The sequence below is a fragment of the Athene cunicularia genome (genome assembly GCF_003259725.1).
Source record: "Athene cunicularia isolate RWA chromosome 3 unlocalized genomic scaffold, athCun1 chr3_part1, whole genome shotgun sequence".
Lineage (NCBI taxonomy): Eukaryota > Metazoa > Chordata > Aves > Strigiformes > Strigidae > Athene > Athene cunicularia.
Genome location: NW_020799097.1, coordinates 120,763,020 through 120,780,440, shown reverse-complemented (window position 1 = coordinate 120,780,440; position 17,421 = coordinate 120,763,020). Strand labels below are relative to the sequence as shown.

Below are 17,421 nucleotides of genomic sequence, written 5' to 3'. Positions count from 1 at the left end.
AGAGACAGGGAAAGAAGAGGTGTGAACAAAGACTAAACTATACACCCCGCAACTATGTTGTAGCCACATGGGGATTACTTGATCGTGCAAGTCATTACAAATTATATTCTTTTTAGAGCTGAAGTAGCAATAAGTACAGCTTTAGAGAAATTAATATAAAAGTAGATTGCTTCCAACTGGACTCTTTTATTACATGTATTGAGTTTTTTTCGACATACTTCACCTTTTCTTTGATCTACCAACAAAACATCCTCCCACTGACTTTTGATGTCAGGCTGTCTTACATGCAGCACAAATTATGATCTATCTTTTTTTTTTTTATTTCATGTCCTCTATAGAGGGCATAAAGACATGGCCACATTCCAGTCTAGTACTCAATTTGCACATTTTTCTACCAGTAAGAAATTTAATCCCTTAATCTTTGTGACCTTTCATCAATTTACTAACAGATTGTATTCTAATATTTCTAAATGTTAAAACTGCTGTTCATGCTTTGATCATGGTCATATAGTTCTTATAAGCTCTCTATATAGTCAGTTTTTACCTTAAAATTAAATTGTATCTATTTTAACTAAATTAAGTAATTAAAACTTACTACCTATATATTTGCAAAGTTAATAATAGTAATATGTCCACTGTTCACATGAATATGTTTTACTGTATGTTAGATAGCACACTTGACTGTGCCACTTAATAATCCTGACAAATCACTTGGTGTTGAAGAAACTGAAGATCCCCAGTGACTAAGGGAAGGTTAGATAAAGAGGACAAGGAGCCAAGCAAACATTACCATCCTTGCGATGAGGAATTTAATGCAACAAGCTGATAAAAAAACCCTTATGTCTAGACTGCTAATCATGGTATTTTCACTATATATTTTGCAGTAGTTTGCTCTGGCTTTGCCAATGGCTGGAGAGTTTCAGCTAACATAGCTGCAGCCTCTGCGGTGAAGAGAGAAACCACTTAAGTAGTGATGGTTTCCAAAGTCACGTAATGCTTTGAAGGCTCCAAGCACATCTTGAGTTATACTGGGAAAGTATTTGGCAGGCAGAGAAAGTGCGATAGTGGAAGATGGCACAGGCACCAGTTCTATTTAAAATACTGGCTGTTACTGCCTTGTGGCTTTCAGTCTGGTATGAGCCTTGAGCACGCTGCAGTGGGCTAACCAGCAAGTAGTGAATGGATGGATTGCCTCTGTAAGGGACGTGGTTTCTTGGCCTTTTGACCATAGCACATTTCTTATGTGGGACTTCAATCAAGTAAAAGGTGAGAGCATTAGACCTTGGTAACAAGCAGAAACATGGCTTGTATTCAGTTGACTTTCACACCTGATCCTATACCTTGATTTGCTGAAAACCCTTTGCAGTCTCTTTCAAGCCTCACAGGTGATGTGTTGTTATAGCTGTAGTATGGTATAAAAGCTTATTTGATTGTTCCACATGGTTAGTCAAGAGCTAATGAGCTAATACAGCATTTTTAGAAAAAGCAAAACACAGCTTCCAGGCCAACAAAAATGTTATGTTCTTATCCAACGTCTGAACTTACTATATTGACTAAAAATAGATGACAGCCTGACAAATATCAGTCCGATAAGTGTTATGAACAAAAATATTCTGTATTATAAGATCATTAATAAGAGCTGTCATCCCAGTGGTGGATGACAAAGACATTTCTCTGCTCTTCCAGTTTTTACATTAGATATTTATACATCTTGAATAGGCTGTGACTTCAATGTTGTTTTTCCTGAACTTTCTGGATTTAAGTGGGATAGTGCAGCTTTGGCTAGTCCAGTGCTTTCCATAGGTCACCTCTGAGCAACAGCATTTTATTTCTTTTTAATTTATATTTTTTGTTTTTTTTAACTATGCACATAACAAATTAACATTCAAACACCAATGTACACCTGTGTGAGGGATAAAACAATTTAAACTGTCATTCCAGTCAGTCTGACTAGAATATTTGATGCAATTAGCAGCTGGTTACTGAAATGGCCTTTCAGGCTCTCTTCTTTACATCAAAATGAAATTGCAGCTCTCAGTCTGATCTGGGAAAATGAAGCAGATAGATTGGGAGTCATTGTAGGAACAAAGCTATTCATCCAGTTAACTAAATGTACAACAATCAGAGAGCTGGTTCTAGTGCAGATAGTGAAACTGTTATTTGACTCATTTTGGCTTTAGTCAAGGAAATTTACTTGTGTGTAACTATAAAGAGATTTGTCCAAAACATCCTATGCGGGACAGTTTAGGAAGAGTTTGTTTTTTCCTACACATCACCTTGGATTCTTGCCACAGTAGAAGTGCTGAGAACAGCAGAGGGGTTTGTGGTACCTTTCAAGACAACTAGAATCTGGGGGGGCTGGCTGTAGGGTTTGCTTTATTTTAAGATTGTCATGTAGTGTGACCTTGTTTCAGCTTGAGATTAGAACTGGGTGTATTTCATCATAGGGGAGATGAAATTACTTGGAGTAAAAGACTCCAGAGAGCCCATAAATGATGAGGACTGTCATTTAAAAATCACACTAAATGCAAAGTTCATGTAAAACATTAAGTTCTTTATCCTAGCTGGTACAAATGCTTAATAACCAAAAGCTTCACACTACCTTGTTGGTAGGAAAACATGTTGTGTGTACCATTTTTATGTGAGATGAACCTGAGGAGAAGTCTTTGATCTCTAGTGTAATATGTAGTTGCAATGTGAACACTTTTGCTTTGGTGTTTCTTGGTAATATAGTCTTTTGAGCAATATCTTACATTTCCATAGAGGTTTGGAAAAACAACATGCAAGTCTGCACAAAGGTTTTGCCTGTGCATCTTAAAATAAGCACCTAAATTGTATTTAAAATTACCTATACAAAATGCCCTATTGCAATCTCTTAATTTGGTATTTCATCAGGGACCTGTTGCAGGGCAAAACTCTAAATTAATTGTTCCGCAGTCTAAAGACTGTAATTTCAGAGCCAACTTTGCTTGATTAAATCCGCCTTAAATGAAACAGCCAAGAGTTCTTTTGATTAAAGTTAATGAATAGAAGTTAGTGTGTATCTATCCTTTCATGCAATTAGAAATCAGCAGATAAGAGTATAGGATCCTTTTTTACAACAAAATCGGATGATGTATGTTCCTTTTTTTATTTTTTATGCAAAAACTTTGTAAATGAAACACATGTCACCAGAGATGCGTGATTCAGTGTATGTATTTGTTCCTGGTTTAACTGCAAGATATTTTTTATTTCTTGGTGATTTGCTAGATCTCTGGGTGACAGTAAAAGTTTTTCTGAAATCCCAATTTCTTTCAGTACTGCACTTCTGTATCCTATCATTCTCATGATTATTTTTCTTCTTCTCTTAAACTCGTACTTTATTGCAGTAATGAAGATTAATAGCCTCATTTTCCCATTGTGCGGCCAGAAGAACCGGGCAGGACTAACTGTCTAAACTGACAGCAGATTGAGTCATGTTTCTTGACTCCTTGGCCAGAAGCCCTGCAGTCATGGACACTGACTATTGCTAGTCACCAGTGTGCTTAGGAAAAAACCAATTGTTATGCTAACAAAATCCCAATAGGTTGTTGCTTAAAGGAAGACAAAGAATCCCCCAGGCCTCAGCCTGTCTCCTTGTCTCTGCTTCCTTTTTTCCCATTCCCTATTCCCACTGTTGCTTTTCCTCAGGTTTGTCTGTGGACAGCAAAGGGGAACAAGCAAAATCCCTGATTGGGGATGCACCAGCAGACAGCTCTACAGTTGGTAGGAGTCATGTGTTTCCTTTTGCTTCTACTTGCAGAGCTTGGGGAATGAAAGAAACTTAACCTGTAACAGTATGGTAAGGCAAGCCTACATCAAGTTTTGTAGGAGCACATACATCTTCCTGGCATTGTCTCTGCTCTTCTTTTTTCTTGGTACTTTGAACCTCTTAAAAAGACAAGCTCAATTTATTTAAAATTAATAATACAATTGTCCTTAACCTCCTCACTTCCTCATGTCTGCTGATGAGGTTTTCAATGATAGGTGTTAATGCAAGAAGCAGAAATAAATCTTGTATGAACTGCTGTGATGGTTTTAAGCCCTGACGAGACCAGAGACCACGTTGCCGTTGTCCCTCCCCCACCCTCGGAAACAAGTAGGGCACAAACCCTGGGTTAAAATAAGAAGAAATTTAATACAACAGTGTAACAAGCAATCTGAACAACAACAGTAGCAATGATAACAACAGTAAACAGCAATAACAGTAAACAAGACAAAAGATACACAGAGAAATACTGCAGTGGTTACGGACAGCTCGCTCGCGATGCTCCCCTTCACCAAAGCCACAAAGGAAAGTTCCCACTCTCCCTCAACTGGACCTGACATCAGCATGGTATGAATACCACGGCTGGAGATCCCTTCTCCCTTCTGTGCTGGGGAAACTTAACCCTACCCTAGCTGAACCAGGACAACTGCATAATTCAGTTTTGCCCTCTAATCTGTAGAATGCCTGGGGAAAGCTTCACAGACACTGAACTGACTGAAATACTGCTGTTCCCTACAGTTGAAATGGAACTTCCAAAATAAGATTCTTTAACTTAGAAGCCAAATGCTTTGTTTTGTGTTTAGTTTGTATTTTCAGCTGAGGTCCTTTGGGGGTGATAATTTCTAGGGGTTTTTTTAGTACAGGGCCCTAAAGCTAGCCACTTTGGCTTTCCCCTTTCAAAGTGAGATACTGCAGCTTTTGCATGGCTCTAAGAATCTTGTTCATAAGGAAAACCTGAAATAATGACAGTAGCACCTTTTCCTTGAACTTCAATTCATTCTTGTTATTTTAATATATTATTAGTTTCATAAATAACACCTCGCTGGCAACCAGCAAAAGAAACATCTAAGAAAAATTAAAAATCTCAAAATATTGGTCAGCAAGTTTTGGCAAACACAATGTTTGAGATCTTATTTCTTGAGGTTTTCCTTGAAGTTATGAGGGCAGAAACATTTTAATGAGATTTTAGATGATTCTTCATCTGAACAGTTAATCTAAACTTCATGAGTACATCCCACTGGTGTTTATTTCACAGCCTCATCCCTTAATATGTTTAACTGAGACAACCTGCTTCATGCTAGTTACAGGTGAATTGATTTTTCTATTGCAAAAACCCTGTCAAGTGGGGTCAGACTTACCATTTCTGTTTTGTTTTTTTTCCTGACTCTGACGCCAGTCACAAAGACCTTTCAAAGCTACTGATTATGTGTCGGTTCAAAGTGATTCTTTAAAGGAAATTATTAGACTTCAGTATCAGCTTACAACAACATCCCTAATACCAAATCTTTTTGAGAAGAGCTTTAAAGCCAGCTGCTCACCAGCCTGGCTCTTGCAGATTGAATGTTTGCCTCTGACAGTGCAGTTGTAAATACTGTTCTTAGAAGCATCTCAGTGAGATGGACTTAAGAAACCATTCAGAATACATTTGGTAATCATTGAAAGATAAAAGGAAGCTTTTCCTTTTGTTACAGATGTGAATGCACACCAGATACGACTGCTAGCACAAAAGTGAGCTGCTGCAAATGTCAGTGTTTGATAATCCTAGAGAAGATTTTTTCATACCCATAGACTGAACTATAGAATGCAGCATTTTGGAGTGATGGTTTTGATTTCCCACTAGAGGAACAGGGATGCAATGGGAGCACAGAGGGAAAGAGCATAGAGGCATCCACAAAGAGAAGAGATGTGGTTGGGCCATATTATGAATATCAATTATATTAAATCCATGTCATAGATCATTTTCTAGATTAGGTATAGTTAGTCTGCACCAAGTGCCTTTCATAACCTGTAGTAACCATTTAAAAAAATAAAGAAAAAAACTAACTGCCTTTCAGCAACAACACTGGAGTCTTGCCTTGCCTTCAGACAGTAAGACTTTGCAGTTAGCCATCTGAGAGCAATTTCACATGTCAGATTCCCAGCCTTCAGTGCATCATTGAGGCTGCCCAAGGCACCTAGCTTTTCTTTGAAGCGACAACCCTCAAAAAGGAGTTGTAGCAGATCTGAGCAGTGAAGCATTTCATCTTTTTTGGGGTGGTGCTGCTTCTCATGTGAGACCCTGTTGGCTTCAAAAAGTTAATAAATAAAATTAATTTTACTTATTGATTACAGTCACTAGGTACAAATAAGTAGAAATTAGGACTCTGAGTACGTCAGCAGTTGATCCCATACCAATAAAAATGTTATTTTGATTAAATGCCGTAGACTCCTAGCCAGGCCCACAGCAAATGCAAGACATTATTTTTATAATAGCAATAGACTATAAAGATGGTCATTTAGAAGGAATGAAAGCCTGGGGTTATTTTCTGGATGAGTTAATTTTAAGCTCTGGTCCAACATGCTACTGGATGAAAAAAGAACAGTGAGCGTAAGCAGCCCCTTGGTCTCATTTACTCAAATTCGGTGCCTTATTCAAGATCAGGTCTGAAACCTGGTTTTCAGAGTTTTCTAGAGGTAACTGCATAATACACATACCCTTTTACAGTAACTTTGGTGTTTCTTTCTTTAGGTGTGTAACTTCAGATTCCTACCTCAGAAACGGACCTTTTGTGGTAAAATGTTTATCTCCATTACAACCAATTAACTAGGATGTGCAATTTGGAGGCCTTGGTTTGGGTTTGTTTTTTTTTTCCTTTCCTTTTTTGAGATTTTAGAGAATCAGAAAATAAGGACATATGTTTATCATGATTTAGGAAGTTCAGAATATGTGATGGCATATAGTTTGAACTTCAGTTTAGCTCTACATCCTAATGTGCTTTGCTGTCAGTGCAGAATAAATTTCCCAACATCTTCCTACAAATCAAGTTTTGAAGCTGTGTACCTTTATCAGTCTCCAATAATGGCTCTCCAGATTCAGGTGTGAGCAGATGAATAAAGGGAGCGCTCGACCAAGGACACTGGGTTGAAGTTGGTGCTATCCATTTTCAAAGCAAGTGTATCAGTCATCCTCCAGCATCTGATTTCACCAAAGGAGGTAGAGGGTGATGCATGTCAAGTGCTTCGGTAGCTGTTTGCCAAGGCCACTCCAGCAGATGACACGCTGTTGCTGCTGGCCCAGGGATGCATGGTAAATTCAATCCTGCTGTTGTTATTTCTGAATAGATTTTGACAGGACTTGTTTTGACTTGTGCTCTGGAGAAAGATTGGTTTCCTTCACTAGTCAGGTCTGTTTTGATCTTTTTTTAATATGGCCCTTCACTTCCAAAAGAAGACTCTCACTGATAGAGCACCTGTAAATCATAGCCCTTGCTGCCTTTTTTTTTTTTTTCCTGTCAGCCTACAATTCAGTTTTCATTGGAGCTACTTAAAACCAATGAATATAAAGCCTGAATGCATTCAAGCATTGTAAGAAATATTAAGTCCTGTGGATTTTAAATTAATTTCAGGCAGAATAAGATTGTAATTTGAGTTGTAAACTGACTTCAGAAGTTAATTCAATTGGTGCAGCATAATAGTAATTCAACATAATGTGCTCATGCCATTAGACTTGCACAGAAAAATGCTCTAAATAGCTATAATGAATAGTTTGGATTTTGAAAACCTAGGAGAGCAATTTCACCTTGAATCATAACTGGCATCTCTCAGAATGCTTGTACATTACAAAAATTCAAAAAGGTATATGAATTCAAGTAAATTCCAGTACCACCTTGGGTAAAATTAAATTTTAGTGGCACTCAAACACTTCTGGAGATGTAGTGGTAAAATCTGCTTTCACCTGTATAGCTGTGGAGGAAACTAACCCTGATTCAAGGAATCTGCATTATGCTGTGCATAAAACACATAGGGAGAGTTTCCCAGGGAACTAAATGTGTAAACCCTGTTTTTTTAATGGAATTCGGCTGCTTAAAGAGCTTGATTTTTACCTGCTTATTTCCAAAGTGATTTAGGTACTTCTAAACATACCCAAAGGAGTGGTGTGTATGGTATTGCTGCTTCTCTCTGTGCTTAAGTCCACCACCAACGCAGAATGCTGCAGTGTGAGTGCCACTGCAGTGGCAAGAACACAAGTCTCCATAGTTCAGGTTTTGTAGCTCCAAGAAAAGCAGAGGCTAAATTCTTTGCTATCAAAGTAAAATTCTGGTTTTATAGATCCAGCATTTACAGCCATGTTAACATTTGGGAGCAATATAGGTAAATCTGTTCACTAACAAAAAAGCTACATTACATTTCTGGTAGGAGCTTTCAGTCTCGTCTCCTGTCTAGCTGCTCAGCAAACAAGTGCAGTCTAAGAAGTTAAAAGTTTAGATAGGTATATCACAGTCAAATTTGCAAGACATTTGCTGGTAAATTAAAGGAACCCCAACCTAGCATAATTTGCCATACTTGTATTATTTCTGTTAAGGGAAACCCATAAATCCTGGTTTCTCAGGAAATGACGCCAGCCTACGGCACATGCCGCTGGACCGTGCAGCGATGCTCTGCTCCCCCTAAAGCTGTGCCTCTCTGCGGCATCCCCAGTAACACTGGTTTTGGAGATGGCAGGCTTGCTTTCCTCTGTTTGTAAGAGGACAGTCATGCAGCCAAAGTCTGTCGGTGAGACAGCTGGAAGTTTAATGTAGGTTTACTTTGAGAGAGCTGGCAATGTGCGTTGTATATGGCTATATATAGACTTTGTCTTGGATGGAAATCATCGGTGTGTGGGGTGGAGTTGTATTTATATGTCTAAGACATGCAAATACAGGGTAAGGTGATACTGATTGGAAAGTTCTTGATTTATTTATTTATTTATTCAGTGACTACTAGGCATTATCTGTAAACAGCCTCACTTTTGATTAGGCCTAATCAAAGTGAACAGGAAGGGTTTGATTAAAACGAGTCAATCCTTTATTCTTGGCTTGTGTGATGTAAAGCCAGTTAATCCAGCCTTCAGCCTAATCAATGTCTGCCAATCTGAAGCAAATACCTCCCCACCCTTAATATCATGACTAATGCGGTGGTGACTTGTCATTTTCAAACATGCAAATATGTCTTTATTCTCCTGAAAAATCTCTTTGTGCTCACACAAGTTGTGTGCAACTAGAGCAAGGTCTCTGGTGCCTATGGGACAGATACATTCTGGAGGCATTTGTTACCTCAGACTCCTCAAGGAAGCTTTGCACAACTTTGAAGGTGTCTAATATTGTAGGTTTTTGTAAGGTGAACCTAGCTATCCTGGTGTTTCTACAAAAGTTACCAGCTCAAGTGATCATGTCATAATTTTAGAAGCTTTGTCTCCAAATTTTTCACAGAAATAAGATCCTTCAGGCAGCAGGTAGTCTCCCAGGCAGTAAGTCTTTTTCTCATTGCTATGAAATCCCAGCTGCACGTAATGACCTGAGGGTGTGTGCAAGAGATAAATGTGTACAGATCCAGAGGTGACATTAGGTACTTCCTGAAGGGCCTTGAAATATCACTTGAGATATTGAATATCACATGCTGTCCTGCTCCCATATTTTATTCAGAACTGCTTTATGATATCTTGCAATATATGTCAAAGTGTTGGGGAAAAGAATTTAAGCCTCATGTTTTCTTTATTAAAAAAAAAACAAAAACAAAACAAAACCAAAAAAAAAACCACAGAAGACCAAAATGTTTCTGACCCAGTTCTATCTGGTGAGTGGAGGGGTGATCCTAGTCTTGAATGGCTAAAGGTGAAGATATTAATCATAGTCTGTGTTTGGTCCGCCGTCCTTTGAGCTGCTGTACTCCTAAGCAAGGCCACCTCGTATTTTATATTATTGCTATCTGCCAATTCTGTCCCTGCTTGCTTAAATTTAATAAATCCAGAAATTGATCTGAAACTACTTTTAGAGAGCTATTAGAGCATTATGCTGTCAATTACTCGCTCCTAATTAGCCAGTTTAGCCTCAGGTGATCCCCAGGGGAAGGGGAGATGGGTTTAGTGGCAGGCACAGGACAGAAGCATAACTGTGGTGAACCGAATCATGACATGGAGGTCTGAACTAACTGTGCAGACCTCAAGAGGAGCCTGTTGGGACCACTGGACAAAACACCTTGGTTTGGACAGCTTGAATACCCCTTGCTGTGTAATGTTGGGTTATTTGGCATAAAAGAACCTGATCCCTTGGCACTCAGTTCATAAAGAAACTGCCTTTGGCCAGTGGGTTTTCTTGTCCAATGAGAAGTTTGAATCTTATTTTTCTTGGGAAGATGTACGATCTCTTTTCATCAGACTCTGTATTTAGTATCACCCTAGACAGGGCCCTTTGCCAGCCTGAAGTCTCCATGGGACACCATCGCCTGTTGGTGCCATTTAAGCTGAACTCTTTTTTTGTGAGTAGAGACTGTAGTTAGTTATGATAGTTGACATTTATGCAATGTTTCATATTTGAAAAAGCACCCTAGAAGTAATTTTTTTCTCTTCAAGACACCTTTGGAAAGGTCCAAAATAGAGCAAGTTGGATAATTTGGGAAAGTATCCCCCAATGTTCCTTTTCCTTTGCATATGCCCAACAATTTCCTTCTAGGAGACAAAGGCAGGAGATGCACTCCCATTTCTGCATTACAGCAGGCTCCCTTTCCATGTGTCTATGTTTCCATGTCATGTTTCCATGATCTAAGCAGATCCTTATTTTTGTGATCACAGATTGGACACAAAGCATGTTCCTACCTGCTTGTCTTGGGCTGGAGTCTTCCTCAGGAAGGTCTTACTTTGCAAATATCTAATTGCAGTGTAACGTCGTTTTTCAGAGTCGGGGAGTATGCTTCAATTTGTCTCTTCTGTAATCACATTCCTGTCCTATAGAAAACAGCTGTTGATACCTGTGCATGCTTTGAATAATTCAAATCAAGATTTGATTTAAAGCTTGCAGCACTTAACACTAGTCAACCGAATAATTATGTGATGGGTGCTGAGAGAAATGAGTATCTGTACTGAAGGGAGAGAGGAACCAATGCTAGACGTTAGCTGAGCAAGTTAGTCCTGCTGCTGCCACCGATGACCTTTTGTGACCTTGTGATAAAGCTTTTGACTGTCACATTGATGTGTAGGTGCTTAAAGGGGGGCTGTTGTTTCAAGGAAAAGAGGCTATTATTTCAAAAATCCCCAAAGCTGTGTCAGATTTATCGTACTAAAGTTTGTGGTGTTTTCAGCTCTGTCAAGTGTTAGCAGGCGATATTTATACCGCTAATTGTAAAGTGTTATATTTAAAGAATTTTAAATGCTGCATTTTTTAAGAAATTGCTAGAAACAGCAGTAGGAAAGAGAATGCTTAAAGTTTCTTCACATTCTGGAAGAACCAGAACTCAAACACACTGGAGTTTAATGAAAAAATCCATTTCTTGCTAAGCTCTGCTATTGGTCTCTGAGGCTGTGGCTGTTTGTAACGGATTATGAGAACAATGTCATTGAACTGCATTTCTCTTTAATATGCCACAACTGAAAGGATGATAAGAACACTTCTACATTCCAGGAAGCTTTTTGATTGTAATAACTTTAAATTAACTTATGGTTTTATACTAAAATGTATAAAATTATGAGGTCCCCACATCATGAAGTAGTGCACGAATCATTGGAATGATTTTGCTGTGCTGATGGATTAAGCATGAGATGAATGCTGGCCTACTGCTAAAAAGGTGAACCCTATTAAAATCATTTTTAATAGCTTTAAAATGGTTGCCATTTTTCTCTTCATGTAATTAAAAGGGAGGGAAAGCTACTTGAACTAGTAAGTAAAGAAAAACCTGTGGGCCTCACAACACTTTATCCAGTCTTGTTTCATTTGCAAACACTTGGAATGCAAAGTTAAAACTTTCACTTATGGCTGTCATAAATTTTTAAGTTAAAGTCTGTGAAGATCATGATGTGTGCCAAGAGGGCAAGACCGCTGCTTTTTTCTATTTTGGAATTTTTTTTTTTTAACCTGGCTTTCTCTATTTAAGTGTTTTGTACATGCGAAACATATTTCCATTCTCTGAACTGGTGTTCCTGAATGTGTGTTTAGACTGAGCAATGAACATCATGTGTAAGTTACACATTTAACATGCCAGGGTCCTGTGTCCTCATACTCAGACGTTTACAAATCTGTAATTAGGATATTTTCCAGCAAACCAGCAATGTAGCAGCTTGAACACTATTAGTGAAATGAAACTCCTAAGTGCATTTGGAAGAACACCGATTGCCAGACTAAATGATCCAAAACAAATGGCTAGTGTTTTAAAAGACTTAAGAAACAAAAATAAGAATAAAATTAAGTCTTTTGGAATATTTGTAGCAGTTATACAGGTTTTTCATTCCAAGGTAATCATGCAAACTTAGCAAAAGTAGGATTGCTATAACATAGTGCTTTGCATATGAGGTACAATGATTTAGATGCTAATGGTGAAGTGCTGGTAGGAAGTCATAGCACTAATTTGTATAAAAATTTATCATGTTTCTGTGAAGGCACCCTGAGCTTGCCAGTCTCTGCTAAGAAATTTTTTAAAAGGAACACATCAAAAGATACCAGAGTGCTTCCCGCCTAGTTTTAACTCAGCACAAATAACACTATTCTGTAAATAGAGAAAAATCGTATCTGCTGTTGGAAATGGATTAATATAAAAGCTTTGAAAACTACTCTTCCCCTGCCCACTGAGTCCTGACAGAGGAGATCCTTTCATCTAGCCTTGCTCCCACTTCAGCAGCTTGCAGTGGCCTCCTGGATTGAAATAGAGTCCGTGTCAAGTCCCTTCTAGATCACTGAGGAAAATTTTCTTTCCCTCATCTCTTGGCACTTGGTGTTGATGTGCTCCTGCCCCTCCCCCAGCTTTTTGTGACCCTTACCCTCTCTCTGGGAAGTGTCTTTCCACCCACTGGTAAGGACCACTCTTCTACCACTTCCTTCCACTTCATCATCCACATTGTAGCCAACAGGAGAGAGCAACCTTCCCCCTAACTGCATAGCCACAGCTCTTTAATCGAGGCATATGCTTGTGGTGTGAGCAAACACTTCTGCCATCAATCACTGCTCCCCTCACTATGGGACTTAGCTCCTAGCCAGCAGATCTGAGCAGAGCAGCCTTTATTTCATTGAAGCAACATCATCTTTGTGTCAAGGGCACATCAGCTCTCTGCTGTGCTAACACATCAGCATTGCAAACAAAGCCAAATGGAGATATGGGATTTAAAAGAGGGCTAATTTGCTCAGAGGTGGTTGTTGAAGAGCACATAATGCCAAGCCATATGGCTGGAAACCTTCATAGAAAATGAATTCCATCATAATCTGGTAGGGTCTACTTGTTGCCATTTTCCCAAGGATGATCTTCATGTTCAAAGAATCTGTGATACTCACTGAGCAATTCCTATGTGCAGATCTGGGAAAATAAGTATAGCTGCTGTTCCTAGTGTTTTCCTGTCAGATAAGTATACGCTTATAGCAGGGGGACTTCTTGCTCTGCCATTAAGCTATCATGCCAAAACAATGAATAATGGCTCTACAGGAAAGGCATGACAGTCAATTATCTGGCCATACATACTAAGGTGAATGCAATAGGTCTCGTAATGTCTCTGGCGAGAAATTTTCCTATCTTTGAGCCTTCAGTAGCTGTAAACTGGAATTACTGCAGTGAGTTTTCAGTACAGTGCTAAAACTCAAACAGGACACGGATGTTTTACATTTGATTTTCTACCATATTCATCCTTCAGGCATTACTGGATTGGGACTTTTTTTAAAGGACCCTACTTTGTGAACTAATTATGACAAATGTTGATATGACATCTGTTGCTGATTTTAAATTACCTCTTAGTCTGCTGGAATTCATCTTGAAGGCATTTTTATAATGATTTTTTTTTTTCATGAACATTAATACAACCTGTGGGAGATCTGAATAAAAAAGAAAATTCACCAATCCTGCCAAGAGAAGTTCCTATGTGTCAGCTGCTTTTTTGTTGTTGTTTTTTGTAATCCTGCTTTCTGTGATATTAATACAGCTGGTTTCCAAGGCACTTAAATAGGTGACAGGTTGTCATACTGTGCAGGAATTCTCATTGAGAAGAGAGCGAATAATTAGGACTGCTTCCCAAACATAGAACCACTTCCATGACCCAAAAGCTGCTGCATTCAAATAACTAAACCTTGTGGTCTTCAGAGGAGATTGTGCTGTTCTGTCCTGAAGCTGTGTTTCCTACTGCATCCAAGATCTGTGAAATAGTTTCTCGAGTTATCTTTTTCTGTGGTCAGTCTGTTGCAGAGCAAAGGAGTTTATCCCTGTGCTCCAGATGAGATTTCCCTTACAGCTAATTGGGTGTCATTGGGTAGTTCATTAGCACTGGTCTGATCAGTGATTTACCTACTGTGTTTCATTCAGAAGTTATAAATATGACTTGTTAAATCATCCCAAATGTTTGTAATAATTCAACCTATATGTGAAATAACCTCATCAACTTCGTGAAAACTAACTTAGTGTATATTTGTCACAATTTCTCTAGATACAAATGGATGCAAGTTGCACAGCAGTTGGTGAATACTAACTTTTGGGAAGGGGAAGGCTTCTTAAGTGTAAAACTTCTTAAAAATAATAATAATTTAGAGGGCAGCTCAGTGAAAAGATTCTGAGATAATAATAAAGTCGTGCAATCTTTGTGCAGATGGCCTTGATCAAAACAAATCCTTTTTGATGCAAGGATTTTGGAGGCTTGATGAGGGAAAGATTTCTGAAGTCCTTTTGTGTCCATATGTAGTGAAATTCCCACAGAATAGATTGGAGGTTCACACGTGCTATAGTGTTTGGTAATGCTAGACGGCAGTATTAGCAGGTCATGATTAGCAGAAAGCGTTACATGTCTACAGAATAAACCAGTGAGCGTCACACAAGCACAGAATAAAACAGTTACTAAGCTGGCCAGATGAAGAACATGGAAAATATTTCTTTTCTGCTTTTCCTGAGCTTAATACAGACATTTCAGTGGACTCGTTTTATGGATGGATTTAAATGCTGATGGTTATTAAAAGGACTCTTCACAGTCTGTGGACATCTTGTTACTTTCTTTTATACTGCTGTTCATTTAATTCTTTAAAGTGGTCATAATCAATTTGATCAAGTAAACCTTATGGCATTTTGCATTTTGTTCCACAGAAATACCTCAGGAGCTTTTTCTCTGCAATGCTGAAATCTCCATCATCTCCGCTGCATGTTGATAAAGTGGGGCTAACTCTGTCAAAACACACCATATGCGAATTCTCACCCTTCTTCAGGAAAGGTGTTTTTGACTATAGCAGCCATGGGACCAGCTGATTTTTGGGCCAGGATCCTTCTGCCGGAGGAGCACAGTCAGAGTAGTGCCTTCACTTTTGCAGTGTGAGAGAAATGGGGGGAAGAAAAAAGATATCTTCCTCCATACCTGGAAAGCTGCATCAAAACTACTCCAGTTAAAGACAGCTACGCCCCAACGCTAGCCTGTGTCCTTTACCAGCTCTCATATTAGTGCCTGCATTTTCCTGACATGGGGTATACTGACATTTTTGTGTAAGTTGCTCTGTTAATACTGTACAAAGATTCTGATTCTCGTGCTGAGTTTGGATCCGCTCCTTAGCGGGAGTGCTTCCTTCCCATTTGCTCAGACAATTTGTTCTGGTGGTGCGAGAGCATCTCGTGTTTACTGTGGCGGTGTGTCATGCTGACAGAGGGTTTCTGAGCAGCTTTTCAGTTTCTGTCCAAGCTGTTCCTTAAAGAACACTTCCTTTTTTGTTTCCTTATAGTATACTGTGGTGTTTAAGGTAATGGTCATGCTCCACTGTTGTTTCTTTTTTCCCCTCTCAGACACCCATTTTAACTATTTGACTGTATAATTGTATAGTTTTCCTCAGAAGAGTTACAGGGCCTGGGTAACTTGAATGTTTACAAAAAATATATGCAGCAGAAAGAATATAATTTAAACCCTGTAAAAGTCTTCCACACTTGTTTGTTTTGAAGCAGAACGAATTACTTGCCATTAATTAAGAAGCAGAGGAAGCAATAGTTACTGAAGAATGCGGTCAGCATCTTTTCAGATTTTCTAATTACCCAGACTCTAAGTGGATACTGTGCACTATACAGAGCTCATAGCTATGCATAAAGCTAATGCAAAGTGCTATATTTCTTTTTGTGAAAAATAGCTTCTTCACAATAGCCTAGCACTGTAAAACCTGAGTTTTATTTTCATCGGTTAAAATTTACAGGATTTGACTAATAGTACTTTAAAATTACTCAGGACTCCTTCAGACTTGCACGTGTATATACAGGTAGAACTCATTTTATATTGCTGCAGATCCAAAAATATATATACACTGTGACTGAAATTGAGTATGTGTACATGTTAATGTATAATTGGTTGTATAAAACTCAGAATCAAACAACCTCCCATTATTAAAATGTGTAATGAAAGGTAGGCTTTGTGTGCCATTTGTTATGAGTGTGAAATATTATTTGTGAGCTGACATCACTGAACACCAGTAGGTCTTGGTAATCGAACTATTTCATGTTGTAGAAAATGGTTGTTAAAACCCAAAGTAACAACACTGGTGACACTTTTATTTCATGACTTAAATTATAGGAACATCAATGTTTTACATTTAATATGATGTATGAAGATAATTGGGTTCCATTATTAAGCCTAGCCTGCTACAATAAGCATTTCTAATTAAAAAAAAAAAAAAAAAGAATCAATTTTGAGAGTATTTTTATTATTTTGATTCATTTCAGTGAAAATAAAAGTTTGGATAAAATTTCTAGACCACCAGAACCCTATTATCAGCAGGGTAGACTTTAATGTCTTTGGATATGTCTGACTGTATCTGACTCTATCTGACTTAGGCATCTTAATACCTTCAACTGGGAGGCAGGTTTTTAAACTAGGCATTCCAGTCAAACCTGATGCTTCCCAAACTGTTTTGCACCGTGTCCCAGCCATTCCCAGTCTCTGTCATGCACATCTGCGCTTCATCACTGACAGGGACCTGACCTTGTGATCCTTACCATGCCCTGTGCCTGTACTGCACCTCTCCAGTCTCTCCCAGAGCCTTTCTGTGCACACATCGCCCCCCCACAGGAGGCCATGTCCCCCCTTCCTCCTTCACCTCACTGTCTGGCTTTGCTTTTGCTTCCCAAACCAGAAAGTGGAGGTTGGGTGCTTGCTGGGTTCCTATGGTCAGCTGAGTAAGTGGAGTTTGATGTTGCTGCACATTTTAATGGAAGATTGGTAACATCACTCAGCTGTATTCCCCTGATGCACATAGTGCTTCAGAGACAGAAATTGGGCATGGTATTGCTGGTTTCCATATTTGACACTAAATCTCACTTTAAAAGCAGAGAGTCTTTTCTGTTTCTCCTTATCCGTTGGCCTTCTCCCCCTCCTACTTCATTGCAATGCAGCGTGATAAGGAATTAATGCTTCAGAATTTTTAAAAATGGATTTTACACAACTGTGCAGCATTATTTCCTATGTGCCACTTCTATGAAAG

General features: G+C 38.8%; 1 protein-coding gene across 3 annotated transcripts in view; it reads left to right on the top strand.

Annotated features, from left to right (window-relative positions):
• The window catches only part of KIF16B (kinesin family member 16B), a 142,570-nt gene extending 125,978 nt beyond the window's left edge, over positions 1-16,592 (top strand). For all 3 annotated transcript variants that reach the window (XM_026845688.1, XM_026845687.1, XM_026845690.1), the window contains one exon: positions 15,059-16,592. In XM_026845688.1, the coding sequence (XP_026701489.1) occupies positions 15,059-15,217 (159 nt within the window). In that variant the 3' untranslated portion in view covers positions 15,218-16,592. The remainder of the gene's footprint in view (positions 1-15,058) is intronic.
• Positions 16,593-17,421: the final 829 nt, after the last annotated feature.